The 16,438-nt window shown below is 41.7% G+C and overlaps 1 protein-coding gene across 1 annotated transcript in view; it reads left to right on the forward strand.

The window, feature by feature from the left end:
* ARNT (aryl hydrocarbon receptor nuclear translocator) overlaps positions 1 to 16,438 on the forward strand; it is a 66,247-nt gene that overhangs the window by 6,854 nt on the left and 42,955 nt on the right. The window contains 1 exon segment of the mRNA XM_010387241.2: positions 11,523 to 11,634. Coding sequence (XP_010385543.2) covers positions 11,523 to 11,634 — 112 coding nt within the window.

The following is a 16,438-nucleotide window of genomic DNA, read 5'->3' on the forward strand; positions in this document are numbered from 1 at the left end:
TTTATTGTTGGCAGTCCATCTACACAGTCATCATTCTTAATCTCTAAGTTACGATTTTTTCCATTGTGACTTAGAGTCATCTTCCTACTGAAATGTAGTACAATGGGTATCTTTTGAAAAGGAGGTAAGTGGAGTATTGTCTTTTTTGCAGATGAAAAGGGTGAAATACCACATTAGATAGCCTGGGGGCAAGGTATTGCTTGGTTGGATAACCAAGTTCAAGGTGCTGAAAAAAGGAGCTAGAAGAGTAGTTTCCAGGCTGAGTGTGGTGGCTTACACCTGTAATCTCAGCACTTTGAGAGGCCAGGCTGAGAGGATTGTTTAAGCCCAGAAGTTGAAGACCAGCCTGAGCAATATAGTGAGACTTTGTCTCCACAAAAATATGTATATAAAAAATTAGCTAGATGTGGTGGTGGATGCCTATAGTCCTAACTACTTGGGAGGCTGAGGTGGTGGGAGGATCTCTGAGCTTGCTAGGTCAAGGCTGCAGTGAGCCATGATCACGCCACTGGACTCTAGTCTGGGTGACAGAGTGAGCCCCTGTCTCTAGGGAAAAAAAAAAAAAAGAGTAGTTTCTTAAAAACTTTTTTGTAACATTCTATATTTGTTTTGTTTTGTTTTGTTTTTTTGAGACGGATTGTCCCTGTCACCCAGGCTGGAGTGCAGTGGTGCGATCTCAGCTCGCTGCAAGCTCCGCCTCCCAGGTTCATGCCATTCTCCTGCCTCAGCCTCCCAAGTAGCTGAGACTACAGGCATCTGCCACCATGCCCCGCTAATTTTTTTTTTTTTGAGACGGAGTCTTGCTCTGTTGCCCAGGCTGGAGTGCAGTGGCGTGATCGCCTCTCACTGGAAGCTCCGCCTCCCGGGTTTTACGCCATTCTCCTGCCTCAGCCTCCTGAGTAGCTGGGACTATAGGCACCCGCCACCGCGCCCGGCTAGTTTTTTGTATTTTTTAATAGAGACGGAGTTTCACCATGTTAGCCAGGATGGTCTCAATCTCCTGACCTCGTGATCCGCCCGCTTCAGCCTCCCAAAGTGCTGGGATTACAGGCGTGAGCCACTGTGCCCGGCCTAACATTCTGTATTTCTTTCTTCTAGTTCTGTGTTTCAATTCTTTAAATACTTTTAAGGTTTTTTTTTTGAGACAAGGTCCTGTTGTGTCAGCCAGGCTGGAGTGCAATAGCATGACCATAGTTTGCTGCAACACCTCCAATTGCTAGGCCCAAGTGATTCTGCCTCCTCAGTTTCCTGAGTAGTTGGGACTGTAGGCATGCACCATCATGCCTAGCTAATTTTTTAATTTTGTAGAGACAGGATCTCGCGATGTTGCCCAGGCTGGTCTTGAACTACTGTCCTCGAGTGATCCTCCTGCTATTGGCCTCCCAGATTGCTGGGATTACAGGCATGAATCATTATGCACTGCAGCTTTTAGGGTTGTTGTTAGAATCCTCTCCAAGTTCTTGATACTACACGATTGAGCCTCTCCTAGAAACTAGATTTCAGAGACACTGTGTTGCTTGGTCTTTATCACTGATTGTTCCTTCTTTGTCCTTTTTGCTTGTTTTTCTGCTTGTTTCTTTTTTTTGTTCAGTATGCTTCTACTTTTCTCTTCTCATGCTTGAGGCGAGAACTGTTTTTTGAGACAGGGTCTTGCTATGTTGCCCAAGTTGGTCTTGAACTCCTGAGCTCAAATGATCCTCCTGCCTCGGCTTCCCGAGTAGCTGGGATTACAAGTGTACACCACAGTACCCAGTTTGGGGCTAAAACTAAATAGTAAACCAGGCAGTTTCCTTCATTTCTTCCCATTTGGCCACCTACCTGCCTTCCTAGCTGCTTGCCTTCCTACTTCAATTTGACATTCACTTGGTACCTACCATAATCCCCTTCCCTTTGTATTAGTCCATTCTCACACTGCTATAAAGAACTACCAGAGACTGGGTAATTTATGCAGAAAAGAGGTTTAATTGACGAGCAGTTTTGCAGACTGTGTGGGAGGCATGGCTGGGGAGGCCTCAGGAAACTTGGAATCATGGCGGAAGGCTAAGGGGAAGCAAGCATGTCTTCACATGGCTGGCAGGATAGAGGGAGAGAAGGGGAAGGTGCTACACACTTTCAAACAACCAGATCTCTTGAGAACTCTATCATAAGAGAGCACTAGGAGGATGATGCTAACCCATTAGAAACCATCCCATGATCCAATAACCTCCCACCAGGCTGCACCTTCAACACTGGGGATTACAGTTTGACATGATATTTGGGTGGAGACACATAGAGCCAAACCATATCACCCTTCATTTATCTTTTATGTATAAAAGACTCCGAAAATTTCATTCCTGGCTTCTCACATAAACTGCTTTCCTATATTTTTATCTATTTAAAAGATCTCTCTGTTTCTCTTTTTTTTTTTTTTTAAGTTGAGACAAGGTTTTACTATGTTGCCCAGGCTGGTCTTGAAATCCTAGACTCAAGCATTCCTCCCACTTCAGCCACCTGAGTAGCTGGACTACAGATGTGTGCCATTGTGCCTGGCTGCATCTCTGTTTGAGTAGTTTTTTTTTTTTTTTTTTAATTTATAGAAACGAGGTCTCACTGTATTGCCCAGACTGGTCTTGAACTGCTGAGCTCAAGTAGTCCAATGCCTTGGTCTCCCTAGTAGCTGGGATTGTAGGTGTATGACACCATGCCCGGCTCTATTTGAGTAATCTTTTTTTTTTTGTTTTAAAGACAGAATCTTTCTGTGTTACCCAGGCTGGAGTGCAGTGGTGCGATCTTGGCTCACTGCAGTCTCTGCCTCCTAGGTTCAAATGATTTTTGTGCCTCAGTATCTCGAGTAGCTGGGACTACAGTGTGCCACCACGCCTGGCTAATTTTTTGTATCTTTAGTAGAGATGGGGTTTCACCATGTTGGCCAGGCTGGTCTCGAACTCCTGTCCTCAAGTGATCCACCCGCCTTGGCCTCCCAAAGTGCTGGGATTACAAGTGTGAGCCATTGCACCCAGCCTCTATTTGAATAATCTTTAACATCCTATATATGTATGTACTCACCAGTATTTCCTTCAAATCTGCTGTCTTTCCTACCTTTCGGTATCTTTCATGACTATCACAATTCAGTTTTTCATTTCCCCAGTCTGAGGAACTATAAGTGTTTGGATTTTACTTTTTATGTGTTTATCTGGGTTATTACCTCTTCTCAGGTCTTTTGCCAAATACATACATACATAAAAATTATTTAAATCAAAACTATACATGCATATTTTAATATTTAAAGACTTAGTTTTATAATGTTTGTTACAAAAATATTATAGGGGAGTCCTCTGCTCCCTTTCTCTCATTTCCTTCGCTCCAGTGGCATCATTTTTATTTCTTTTAACATAATTCTTTGTTTCTGTTTAAATAAAATGTCCCAGTGAAAGACATTAGTTTCCAGATCAAAGGGGCCATGCACACATCAAGGCCCATTATGCTGAAATTTCAGCATCAGATAGAAAGAGAATATCCTATAAGCTTCAGAGAGAATAAAATTATTCACATTCAGAAGATTCAGGAATCAGATTGGTCTTTTTTCTCAGTAGTCATGCTGAAAAGTAGAAGACCTTGGAACAGGCTGGGTGTGGTGGCTCACGCCTATATTCCCAACATTTTGGGAGGCTGAGGCGAGTGGATCACCTGAGGTCAGGAGTTTGAGACCAGCCTGGCCAACATGGTGAAACCCCATCCCTACAAAAATACAAAAATTAGCTGGGCATGGTGGTGCATGCTGGTAGTACCAACTGCTTGGGAGGGTGAGGCAGGAGAATTGGTTGAACCTGGGAAGCGGAGGTTGCAGTGAGCCGAGATCACATCACTGCACACCAGCCTGGGTGAAAGAGCAAAGACACTGTCTCAAAAAAGAAAAAAAAAAAAGACTTTGGAGCAATGCCTTCAAAATTCTGAGGGAAAATAAGTTCTAATTTAGAATTCCATACCTGGGCAAACTATCAATTAGTGAAATAGAAGAAATATTTTCATACCTCCAAGGCATTTCTTACGCCGTTTCAGGAATCCACTAGAAAATAGGCTCCACCAGTAGGAGAGAGTAAACCAAGAAAGTGGAGATACGAAATATAGGAAATAGGCAGTATAACACAGAAGAAAAATGAAGCATGTAGTATACATACGTTGGTGTTAGTTTTCCTGTTTTCAATATGGCTCCCTCACTTTCACCTTTACCTGGTGTTCACTAGACTGTAAGACCTTTGATTTATACTCTCCAGAGAGTAAATCTGTCTTTTGGCAGAATGGGGAGGGGTAGTTGCCTTGGTTAGAAGGAATAGAGAAAAGGATCTAGGAATCCATCTCTGTAGTAAACAGATGCTGAACTAATTCTCCTTATTTTCACTTCATTCACCCTACCCTGCATACCCAGAGTTACCTGGACTCATCAGCTTCTGAGACTTTGGGGGAATTCCATAGTGTAAATTAAGTTGGTTTTGTACTTTTTCCCTTGTCACTTTAGGATTTAGTTTTTGTCCATCTCCCAAGGCAATAGTCCATTTTATCTCTAGTTTCAAAAAAATTATTGCTCTTCCTTTCCATCCTTGTGGTTTTGTCTTGTGTAAAAATTTTTTCTCTTTTAAAAAAATTTTTCCTGTGTATGAGTGAGGAGAGAAGAGAGTAGAAATAGATAGATACATTTAATTCACTATCCTTACTGAGAAGTTGCATAGTTTAAAATTTTAAAAGTAACTACCTTTTCGTCATGCCATCCTCATTTAGGCCTTTATCACTTTGTTTTTGATTAATCTTGTCTTCCTACTTCTATTACTTCAAACTTTAAATCTGTCAGATTGCCGGGCGCGGTGGCTCAAGCCTGTAATCCCAGCACTTTGGGAGGCCGAGACGGGTGGATCACGAGGTCAGGAGATCGAGACCATCCTGGCTAACACGGTGAAACCCCGTCTCTACTAAAAACTACAAAAAACTAGCCGGGCGACGTGGTGGTGCCTGTAGTCCCAGCTACTCGGGAGGCTGAGACAGGAGAATGGCGTGAACCCGGGAGGCGGAGCTTGCAGTGAGCTGAGATCCGGCCACAGCACTCCAGCCTGGGTGACAGAGCAAGACTCCGTCTCAAAAAAAAAAAAAAAAAAAAAAAAAAAATCTGTCAGATTAATTTTAATTTATGTTTTCATCTTGTTACTCAGACTTAAAGTTGTATGTTTGTCTTTGTTCAATCTGATCCAGGTGTTTCATCGTGGGATTCAAAGCTTTCTCTCAGCACTTGACATCTTACCTTTTTAGGTCTTTTTCTTTACAGCTCTTCACAGTTGCTGTTATGTGTCACCTAATGACGCCTTGGTCATCAAAGGACTGCATATATGATGGTGGTCCCATAAGATTATAATGGAGATGAAAAATTCCTATTGCCCAGTGACATCGTAGTTGTCATAAGGTCTTAGCACAACACATTACTTTTTCTGTGTTTAGATACATAAATAGTTACCACTGAGTTATAGTTGCCTACAGTATTCAGTATAGTAACATCTTGTTAGGATGGTTGGGAGTACTAGGCTATTACTGGGAGTAATGGGCTACATATAGGTATATAGGGTATACACCTACATACCTAGGTGTGTAGTGGCTATACCATCTAGATTTGTGTAAGTATACTCAATGATACTCATACAATGTTGAAATCTCCTAATGACACATTTCTCAGAACCTATCCCTGTTGTTAAGTAATACATAACTGTATCTTCATGTCTCCCTTTAGACTTGCTTATATACTTTTATCTATGTAGAATGCCTTTTTCTTCTTCTTTCCCTTTTTTTTTTTTTTTTTTTTTTTTCCGAGACAGAGTTTTGCTCTTGTTGCCCAGGCTGGAGTGCAGTGGCACGATTGGCTCACTGCAACCTCTGCCTCCTGGGTTCAAACAATTCTCCTACCTCAGCCTCTTGAGTAGCTGGGATTACAGGCACCCGCCACCACGCTCAGCTAATTTTTTATATTTTTAGTAAAGATGGGGTTTCACCATGTTGGTCAGGCTGGTCTTGAACTCCTGACCTCAGGTGATCCACCCTCCTTGGCCTCCCAAAGTGTTGGGATTACAGGCGTGAGCCACTGCTCCCGGCCTCCTTTACTTTTTTTAAGGCCCAACTTGATGTACCTTTTTGAAACTTCCCCATGGGCTGGTTGCCTGCCTTCCTTATTTCCTTCAGTTTGCTCTTCATATTGAACATCTTCTCTGCAAGGGACTATGCCAGGCCTTGATTTAAACCAGGATTATCTTTTCTTTCTCTGAATTTCCCTGGCACTCTTTTTTTTTTTTTTTTTTTTTTTTGAGACAGAGTCTCATTCTATTGCCCAGGCTGGAGTGCAGTGGCGTGATCTCAGCTCACTGCAGCCTTTGCCTCCCAGGTGATTCTCATGCTTCAGCCTCCCAAGTAGCTGGGATTATAGACGTGCACCACCACACCTGACTAATTTTTGTATTTTCAGTAGAGATGGAATTTTGCCGTGTTGGTCAGGCTGGTCTTGAACTCGATCTCAAGTGATCTACCCACCTCAGCCTCCTAAAGTGCTGGGGTTACAGGCATGAGCCACTGTGCCTGGCCTCCATCCATGGTAATCTTTTTTTGTTTGTTTTTGAGACGGAATCTCACTCTGTCAACCAGGCTGGAGTGCAGTGGCACGATCTCGGCTCATTGCAACTTCCACCTTTCGTGTTCAAGCGATTCTTCTGCCTCAGCCTCCCGAGTAGCTGGGACTACAGGTGCGTGCCACCGTGCCCAGCTAATTTTTGTATATTTAGTAGAGATGGAGTTTCACCATATTAGCCAGGCTGCTCTCGAACTGATGTCATGATCTGCCTGCCTTGGCCTCCCAAAGTGCTGGGATTATAGGCGTGACTCCATGGTACTCTTATATCCTGTATAAACCGATTACTAAAAGAATGAACTTTTTTTTTTTTTTTTTTTTTTTTAAATAGAGGCAGGATCTCACTGTGTTGCCCAAGCTAGTTTTGAACTCCCGAGCTCAAGCAATCCTCATGCCTTGGCCTCCCAAAGTACTGGGATTATAGGCAGGAGCCACTGCACTTGGCCCTGAACTTTTTTTTAATGGAAAAAACTGTTTTTTCTTAGGAAAGTAACATATGCTCACTCAAATTTATAGGCTGAAATAGAAAAATTGGCAGTAACAAAAATATGCTCAGCCTTAATGTGTGCTAAACTAACAGCGATAATTGTCTTTCACCAAGAAAATGACCAGAAATTTGAAGGATTCCCAAAACACAATGCTGTTTGAGATATGGCTAAGTTGATGCAGTGGATGAGGCTCTAAATTGATATAACCTCTTTGGCAGGTAATGGGCAATCAAAGTTTTAAATGTGTCTACCCTTAGGTCCGAGGAGTCATTTTCAGAAATAATATGGAAGTACTGGCATCTGTGCATGAAGATACACAATGATGTTCACTGAAACATTATTTATGATAGTGAAGGTTTGAATGTTGTAACTCTACATTTATAGTACAGAGTACTATGTAACTGTTAAAAAGAATGATCTACATGTGTATTTATTGCCATAGCAATATATTGTTACGTGGAAGAGAAAAAGTTCAGAATAAGTACAGATGCTCCTTGACTTATGGTGGGGTTATGTCTTGATAAACCCATTGTAAATTGAAAATATCCTAAGTCAAAAATATATTTAATACACTTAATCTATTACACATTATAACTTAGCCTAGACTACCTTAAACGTGTATAGAGTACTTACATTAGCCTACAGTGGGCAAAATAATCTAACTTAAATTCTACTTTATAATAAAGTGATCCTCCTGCCTCAGCTTCCCAAGTAGCTGGGACTACAGGTAGGCACCACCACACCTAGGTGATTTTATTTTTATTTATTTATTTTTTGTAGAGACAGGGTCTCACTATGTTCCCCAGGCTGGTCTTGAACTCCTGAGATCAAGCAGTCGTCCCACCTCAACTTCCCAAAGCACTGGGATTACAGGCATGAGCCACTGAGCCCAGCCTTGAGTATGTTTTATCTCTTATTTTTTTATCTCAGTTTATATATAACTCTGTAATCAAAAAGAGGTGCAGGCTGGACATGGTGGCTCATGCCTGTAATCCAAGAGCTTTGGGAGGCCAAGGTGAGCAGATCACTTGAGCCCAGGAGTTCGAGACTAGCCTTTGCACCACAGTGAAACCCCCATGTGTACAAAAAATACAAGTTAGCCAGCATGGTGGCCCATGCCTGTAGTCCCAGCTACTTAAGAGTTGATGTGGGAGGATCACTTGAACCTGGGAGGTCGAGGCTGCAATGAGCCGTGATTGCACCACTGCACTCCATCCTGGGCAACAGAGCGAGATCCTGTCTTTAAAAAAAAAAAAAAAAAAAAAAAGTGCATTTTTTTCTTAGTAAAAATGGAGGCCTGATCTTCAACTTGCTCTTGTCATTTTAATATACATCATGAATATTTACACACATATCGTTTTTTGTTAGTTCATACTGTATAATGTACAGTATTTTGTGCATCAAATAACACTATCAACAGAGTGTAAAGGCAACCCATGGAATAGAAAAAAATTTTTCTTTTTTTTCAATTTACAATGGGTTTATCAAGACATAACCCCACCATAAGTCAAGGAGCATCTGTACTTATTCTGAACTTTTTCTCTTCCACGTAACAATATATTGCTATGGCAATAAATACACATGTAGATCATTCTTTTTAACAGTTACATAGTACTCTGTACTATAAATGTAGAGTTACAACATTCAAACCTTCACTATCATAAATAATGTTTCAGTGAACATCATTGTGTATCTTCATGCACAGATGCCAGTACTTCCATATTATTTCTGAAAATGACTCCTCGGACCTAAGGGTAGACACATTTAAAACTTTGATTGCCCATTACCTGCCAAAGAGGTTATATCAATTTAGAGCCTCATCCACTGCATCAATTTAGCCATATCTCAAACAGCATTGTGTTTTGGGAATCCTTCAAATTTCTGGTCATTTTCTTGGTGAAAGACAATTATCGCTGTTAGTTTAGCACACATTAAGGCTGAGCATATTTTTGTTACTGCCAATTTTTCTATTTCAGCCTATAAATTTGAGTGAGCATATGTTACTTTCCTAAGAAAAAAGTTTTTTCCATTAAAAAAAAAAGTTCAGGGCCAAGTGCAGTGGCTCATGCCTATAATCCCAGTACTTTGGGAGGCCAAGGCATGAGGATTGCTTGAGCTCGGGAGTTCAAAACTAGCTTGGGCAACACAGTGAGATCCTGCCTCTATTTAAAAAAAAAAAAAAAAAAAAAAGTTCATTCTTTTAGTAATCGGTTTATACAGGATATAAGAGTACCATGGAGTCACGCCTATAATCCCAGCACTTTGGGAGGCCAAGGCAGGCAGATCATGACATCAGTTCGAGAGCAGCCTGGCTAATATGGTGAAACTCCATCTCTACTAAATATACAAAAATTAGCTGGGCACGGTGGCACGCACCTGTAGTCCCAGCTACTCGGGAGGCTGAGGCAGAAGAATCGCTTGAACACGAAAGGTGGAAGTTGCAATGAGCCGAGATCGTGCCACTGCACTCCAGCCTGGTTGACAGAGTGAGATTCCGTCTCAAAAACAAACAAAAAAAGATTACCATGGATGGAGGCCAGGCACAGTGGCTCATGCCTGTAACCCCAGCACTTTAGGAGGCTGAGGTGGGTAGATCACTTGAGATCGAGTTCAAGACCAGCCTGACCAACCTGACCTCGTGATCCACCCGTCTCGGCCTCCCAAAGTGCTGGGATTACAGGCTTGAGCCACCGCGCCCGGCCATTTTTTATTTGTTTATTTTTTTTGAGGCAGAGTCTTTCTCTGTCGCTCAGGCTGGAGTACAGTGGTATGATCTTGGCTCACTGCAACCTCCACCTCCTGGGTTCAATTAATTCTCCCTGCCTCAGCTTCCCAAGTAGCTGGGATTACAGGCGCCCACCACCATGCCCGGCTAATTTTATTTTTAGTAGAGATGGGATTTCACCATGTTGGCCAGGCTGGTCTTGAACTCCTGACTTCAGGTGATAGGCCCACCTTGGCCTCCCAAAGTGCTGGGATTACAGGTGTAAGCCACTGTGTCTGGCGGCTCTCTATATATTTTGGATATTCTGTATTGTTTATATGATTTGAAATTTTTTTTTCTGCTGGGCACAATGGCTCACGTCTGTAATCCTAGCATTTTGGGAGGCTGAGGTGAGTGGATCACTTGAGATCAGGAGTTAAAGATCAGCCTGGCCAACATGGGGAAACCCCATCTCTAATAAAAATACAAAAATTAGCCGGGTGTGGTGGTGCGTGCCTGTAATCCCAGCTACTTGGGAGGCTGAAGCTTGAGAATTACTTAAACCTGAGAGTCAGAGGTTGCAGGGAGTGGAGATCGCACCACTGCACTCCAGCCCGGGTGACAGAGTGAGACTCCGTCTCAGAAAAAAAAAATAAATAAAAAATAAAACAAAATATATAAAGAGCTCCTACAACTCACTTGAGCCCCGAGGCTGAGGCTGCAGTGAGCCGTGATCATGCCACTGTACTCCAGCCTGGGCTGGACAAAGTGAGACCCTGTCTTTAAAAAAAAAAAAAAAAGTACTCAGCTGTTAGTAATGGTTACTGCTGGGGGATGAGATTGAATTGGAAGGAGAGAGGAAAGGTACAGGGAGGCAGGAAAGGGAGACAATAATGAGGGACTTTCAGTTTTACTTTATATAATTTTCTTTTAAGTATTGGAATTTAGGTGATTTTTCCTTTTGGGTTTTTCTGTATTTTCTAATCACGATAAATAAAATAAGTTATAAATATTTGTTGCATGAATGAAATGTATAAACCCATTTATGTATGTGTTTTTTAAATTATTGTATTATTAAGTGTATACAATATTAGTATATTGTTAACTATGTACAGGCTTTTTAACATGAAGGTTGCAGAATATAGTACTTCTTCCAAACTCTATGATGTGGGGAGAACTGAAGTATGGGGATATCTTGTACCAGTGTAAGAATTCAAGAAGAGACCATGTGTGGTGGCTCGTGCCTATAATCTCAGTGCTTTGGGAGGCCAAAGTGGGACGATCACTTGGAGCTAAGTGTTCAAGACCAGCCTGGGCAACATATCCAGAGCCCATCTCTAAGAAAAAAAAAAAAAAAAAAAAAAATTAGCTGCGTGTGGTAGTGCGGGCATATAGTCTTAGCTACTCCGGAAGCTGAGGTGGGAGGATTGCTTGAGCCCAGGAATTTGATGCTATAGTGAGCTATGATTATACCAGTGCACTCTAGCCCAGGCAACAGAGTGAGACCTGGTCTCAAAAAAAAAAAAAAAAAAAAAAAAAAAAATCAAGAAGAGCAATCTGGATATGAGCATTTGGGATTTTTAGCCAACTGCTGAGATTTTGTCTATAGCTTGAACATTTCTTTTAGCTAAGTTGATACTGCTGATATGCAAGGACCATCTTTTTAAAAATGTTTACTTCATGATTTTCCTGACAGAAATGACGTCAGATGTACCATCACTGGGTCCAGCCATTGCCTCTGGAAACCCTGGACCTGGAATTCAAGGTGGAGGAGCCATTGTCCAGAGGGCTATTAAGCGGCGACCAGGGTGAGTTTGAGTGTAGTGTTATGAATGGCTCTCCTATAAAACCAGCTGTAGTTGCTGAATTTATTTAGTTGCTGAACTCACTTGGCTGTTTCTGACCGTCTCACTTCAACTTGATTACTTACTACACTACTGTCATATAAGTCTCCTTAGTCCCTGAATTTTTCTTTATGAAGAATTTATGTTTTTATCCAAGTTTCCCGTAAGCAGTTCTCTTTTTAAACCAAAATTTCTGTAAGGTAAAGGACTGTAGCTAAGCCGGGAGATTTTACTGTGCCTCAGAAAACTGCTGCTTTCATTAAGCTTTGTTTCTGTTTTCCCAAAATCATTTTGATAGGCTGCTTTTCTGAATTTAGAGAATGCTGAGCTCTAGAATAGCTGTCTTCTAAGTTATTGATATGTTGCTTGGTTTGGAATGCAGAGTCCATTGAGCTCCGAAAGTATTTATTAAATTCCTAATTAGTGTTATGGCATTGTGCTGATTGCAAGTAGGATGCAAAGATGAGTAAGTCACAGTCCTTGTTTCTAAGTTGGTCGTGTTCTGATAGAAATAATTATTATACACACGAATATATGATAGAATATGCCTAGTTTTGTTAGAAAGGAACAAATTTGGTGCTATGTTTTTCTGTGTATGGAAATAATACATTTGTTGGTAAACATTGAGAAAAGCTTCAGAAAGGAGGTTGCCTTAGAGGGGCCTTGAAGAATGGGCACTATTTTATTTACTTTCTGGTATTAAATTTTCCTTTTTCCTTCTTTTTCTTTTTAAAAATTGTGCAGCTAATTATAACCAGTCTTTAATTTTTGTCCCACCAATAGTAATGGAAGAGTGATGCCTGGGCTCAGTGGTGACACGAGTAACATATTAAGACTTGCTATGTGTTCAGTAGCTTTAAACATTTGAACCATTTGCTGAAGTGTAAGCTAAATAAGTAACTTTCTAAGATTGTAAAGCTGATAAATGTCAGATATAGGATATGGACCTTGGGGGTTTAGTTTTGTAGCTTACTCTTTAAACACTGTGTTATGGTTATGTATAGTAACAAACAATTACAAGTATTATAAATACCAAAATTAGGGCATCACTTGAGAAAGTCATAGTATATTTAAAATGGAATGCTATGTAGTTAGAAGTGACAAATATGTTTCAGTATAGAAAAATGTTTACAAGCTATTAAGAAAGGTTACAGTATTATGGTATTTCACTGTCAAAAAATATGTATAACATGTACATAGGAAAAAACTGAAAGAATATATATCAGATTTCTGGGTAGTAGTATTATGGGTGACTTATGGTTTCTTTTGTTTTTGATGTTTCAGATTTTCTGAAATGAACATTTATGATTGGTAATCAGAAAAATATATTAAAGGAAGTCTTTAAAAATTTTCTTTTTGGTTTTTTTAGAGACAGGGTCTTGCTCTGTTACCCTGGCTGGAGTGCAAAGGCACAATCATGGCCCACTGCAGCCTCAAACTCCTGGCCTCAAGCAGTCCTCCTGTCTTGGCCTCCCAAAATTCTGGGTTTACAGGCATGAGCTACTTCACCTGTCCTAAAAGAAGTCTTTTAATATTTATTTTATTTTTATTTATTTATTTATATTTGAGATGGAGTCTTACTCTGTTGCCAGGCTGGAGTGCAGTGGTGCGATCTTGGCTCGCTGCAACCTCCGCCTTCCTGGTTCAAGGGATTCTCCTGCCTCAGCCTCCCGAGCAGCTAGGACTACAGGCATGCACCACCATACCCAGCTAATTTTTGTATTTTTAGTAGAGATGGGATTTCGACATGTTGGCCAGGCTGGTCTTGAACTCCTGACCTCAGGTGATATGCCCGCCTTGGCCTTCCAAAATGCTAGGATTATGGGCATAAGCCACCATGCCTGGCCTAATATTTCTTTTAAAGAAAGATTGGAAAATACAGAAAGTTAGAAAGAACAATACACAGGCCAAAATCTACCGTTTTTTAATTGTATTTCCTTCAGTCTTTCTATGTAAATTGTTTTTCTTTTTTCTTTTTTTTTTTTTTTTGAGACGGAGTCTCGCTCTGTCGCCCAGGCTGGAGTGCAGTGGCTGGATCTCAGCTCACTGCAAGCTCCGCCTCCCGGGTTTATGCCATTCTCCTGCCTCAGCCTCCCGAGTAGCTGGGACTACAGGCGCCCGCCACCTCGCCCGGCTAGTTTTTTGTATTTTTTTTTTTTAGTAGAGACGGGGTTTCACCGTGTTAGCCAGGATGGTCTCGATCTCCTGACCTCGTGATCCGCCCGTCTCGGCCTCCCAAAGTACTGGGATTACAGGCTTGAGCCACCGCGCCCGGCCGTAAATTGTTTTTAATAGTTATGTAATTATGTAGTTTTATATAGCCTGGTCTTTTCACCTTATATAAATAATAAGCAATATACACACACACACATTTTAAGCAATACACATACACACATTTTGGCACCTTATGTAAATAATAAGCAACACACACACACACATTTTGGAGACAAGAGTCTTGCTCTGTTGCCCAGGCTGGAGTGCAGTGGCATGATTATGGCTTACTGTAGCCTCAACTTCCTGGGCCCAAGCAATCCTCCCACTTCAGTTCTCTAAGTAGCTGGGAACACAGGTGCATGCCACTATACCTGGCTAACTTTTTTTTTTTCTTTTTAAAGACGAGGTCTCACTACATTGCCCAGGCTGGTCTAAAACTCCCGGGCTCAAGCAGCCCTCCCATCTCGATGTCCTGAAGTGTTGGGATTACAGGCATGACCTACTGTACCCGGCCCTTTAAAAGAAATATTGTTACATATTCTATATAAACATACTTTTTTTTTTTTTTTGAGGCAGAGTCTCGCTCTGTCGCTCAGGCTGGAGTGTGGTGGTGCGATCTTGGCTCACTGCAAGCTCCGCCTCTGGGTTCACGCCATTCTCGTGCCTCAGCCTCCCGAGTACCTGGGACTACAGGTGCCCGCTACCGTGCCTGGCTAATTTTTTTTTTTTTTTTTTTTTGTATTTTTAGTAGAGGCGGGGTTTCACCGTGTTAGCCAGGATGGTCTCAATCTCCTGACTTCGTGATCTGCCTGCCTCGGCCTCCCAAAGCGCTGGGATTACAGGCTTGAGCCACCGCACCCAGCCATAAACATAATTTTTAATGGTTGCATGAACGGATGTACTTAACTTCCTATTTTATGACATTTAAATTGTTTTGAAGATTTTGGTGTTATATATAATGCTGCAAATAACTTCTTTGTACCTAAACTTTTTTTCCTATTTCATATTATTTCTTTAGATTCTTAGAATTGGAGTTATTGGGCTGAGCACAGAGGCTCATGCCTATAATGCCAGCACTTTGAGAGGCTGGGTAGGAGGATTACTTGAGCCCAGGAATTCGAGACCAGCCTGGGAAAAATGGCGAGATTTTTTTTTTCTTTGACTTAGAAATTATCTTTCTTTTCTTTACTTCCTTCGTTTTTTTTGTTTGACTTAGCAATTACCTTTCCCTCCCTCCTTGCCTCCCTTCCTCTCTTTCCCTTTCCCTTTTTTTTCTTCTTTTTTTTTGAGACATAGTTTTGCTCTTGTCACCCACGCTGGAGTGCAGTGGCGCAATTTTGGCTCACTGCAACTTCCACCTCCCGGGTTCAAGCAATTCTCATGCCTCAGCCTCCTGAGTAGCTGGGATTACAGGTGCCTGCCACCACGCACAGCTAATTTTTGTATTTTTAGTAGAGACGGGGTTTCACCATGTCGGCTGGGCTGGTCTTGAACTCCTGACCTCAAGTGATGCACCTGCCTCAGCTTCCCAAAGTGCTGGGATTACAGGTGTGAGCCACCATGGCTGACCCCTTTTCTTTTTTGAGACGGGGTCTTGCTGTGTCACTCAGGTTGGAGTGCAGTGGCCCAATCTCAGCTCACTGCAGCCTTGACCTCCCAGGTTCAAGGCCTGCAGCCCCTCCTGCACCCCCCAACCCAAGTAGCTGGGACTACACATGTGCCACCATGCCTGGCTAGTTTTTGTATGTTTTGTAGAGACGAGATTTCACCATGTCGCCCAGGCTGGTCTTGAGCTCCTGAGCTCAAGCAGCCTGCTTGCCTTGGCCTCCCAAAGTACTGGGACTACAGGTGTGAGCGACCATGCCCAGCTGAGATTTTTTAAAATAAAAAAATTTAGTTGGGTGCAGTGGCATGCTTCTATAGTTCCAGCTAGTTGGAAGGCTGAGATGGGAGGATCCCTTAAGCCCAGGAGCTCAGGGCGGCAGTGAGCTATGATCATGCCGCTGTACTCTAGCCTGAGCAACAGAGCGAGAGCTTGTCTCTTAAAAAGAAAGAAAGAAAGAGAAGAAAGAAATAATTTGAGTTACTGGGTAGATAGGTAAGATTTTACAGGTGATCAGATTAGGGGATTCAGGAAGGAGGAAGAGGAACAAACACTTTCAGGATTGATGCTGTATATGTACTTCAAATGCGACCCATCTAGAGCCCCATAATGTCAAGGTATCCCACTAGTAGAAGTAAAAAGAGTGATCACTAGGTTAAGGTGGTAACATGAGCAATATTTTGTTCAGTAGTGTACAGAGATCAGCCTATTTTATTATTTATAATCTTTCCTAATCTCCTTAAATGAAATTCACTTCTTCTTTCACTGAATGTCTGTAGCATGTTGATTGTACCCCTTATGTGACACTTTCCTATTCTCACTTGTTTTATATTTGTATTTCTCTAGGTGAAGAGCCCCTTGAGGGCAAGGTTCTTGTTTTCACCTCACCTAGCACAGTGTCTTGAATGTAGAATATATTTCACGTTTATTAGATCAATGAAGGAAAGAAAC

This window comes from Rhinopithecus roxellana, chromosome 8 (genome assembly GCF_007565055.1).
Source record: "Rhinopithecus roxellana isolate Shanxi Qingling chromosome 8, ASM756505v1, whole genome shotgun sequence".
Taxonomy (NCBI): Eukaryota; Metazoa; Chordata; class Mammalia; order Primates; family Cercopithecidae; genus Rhinopithecus; species Rhinopithecus roxellana.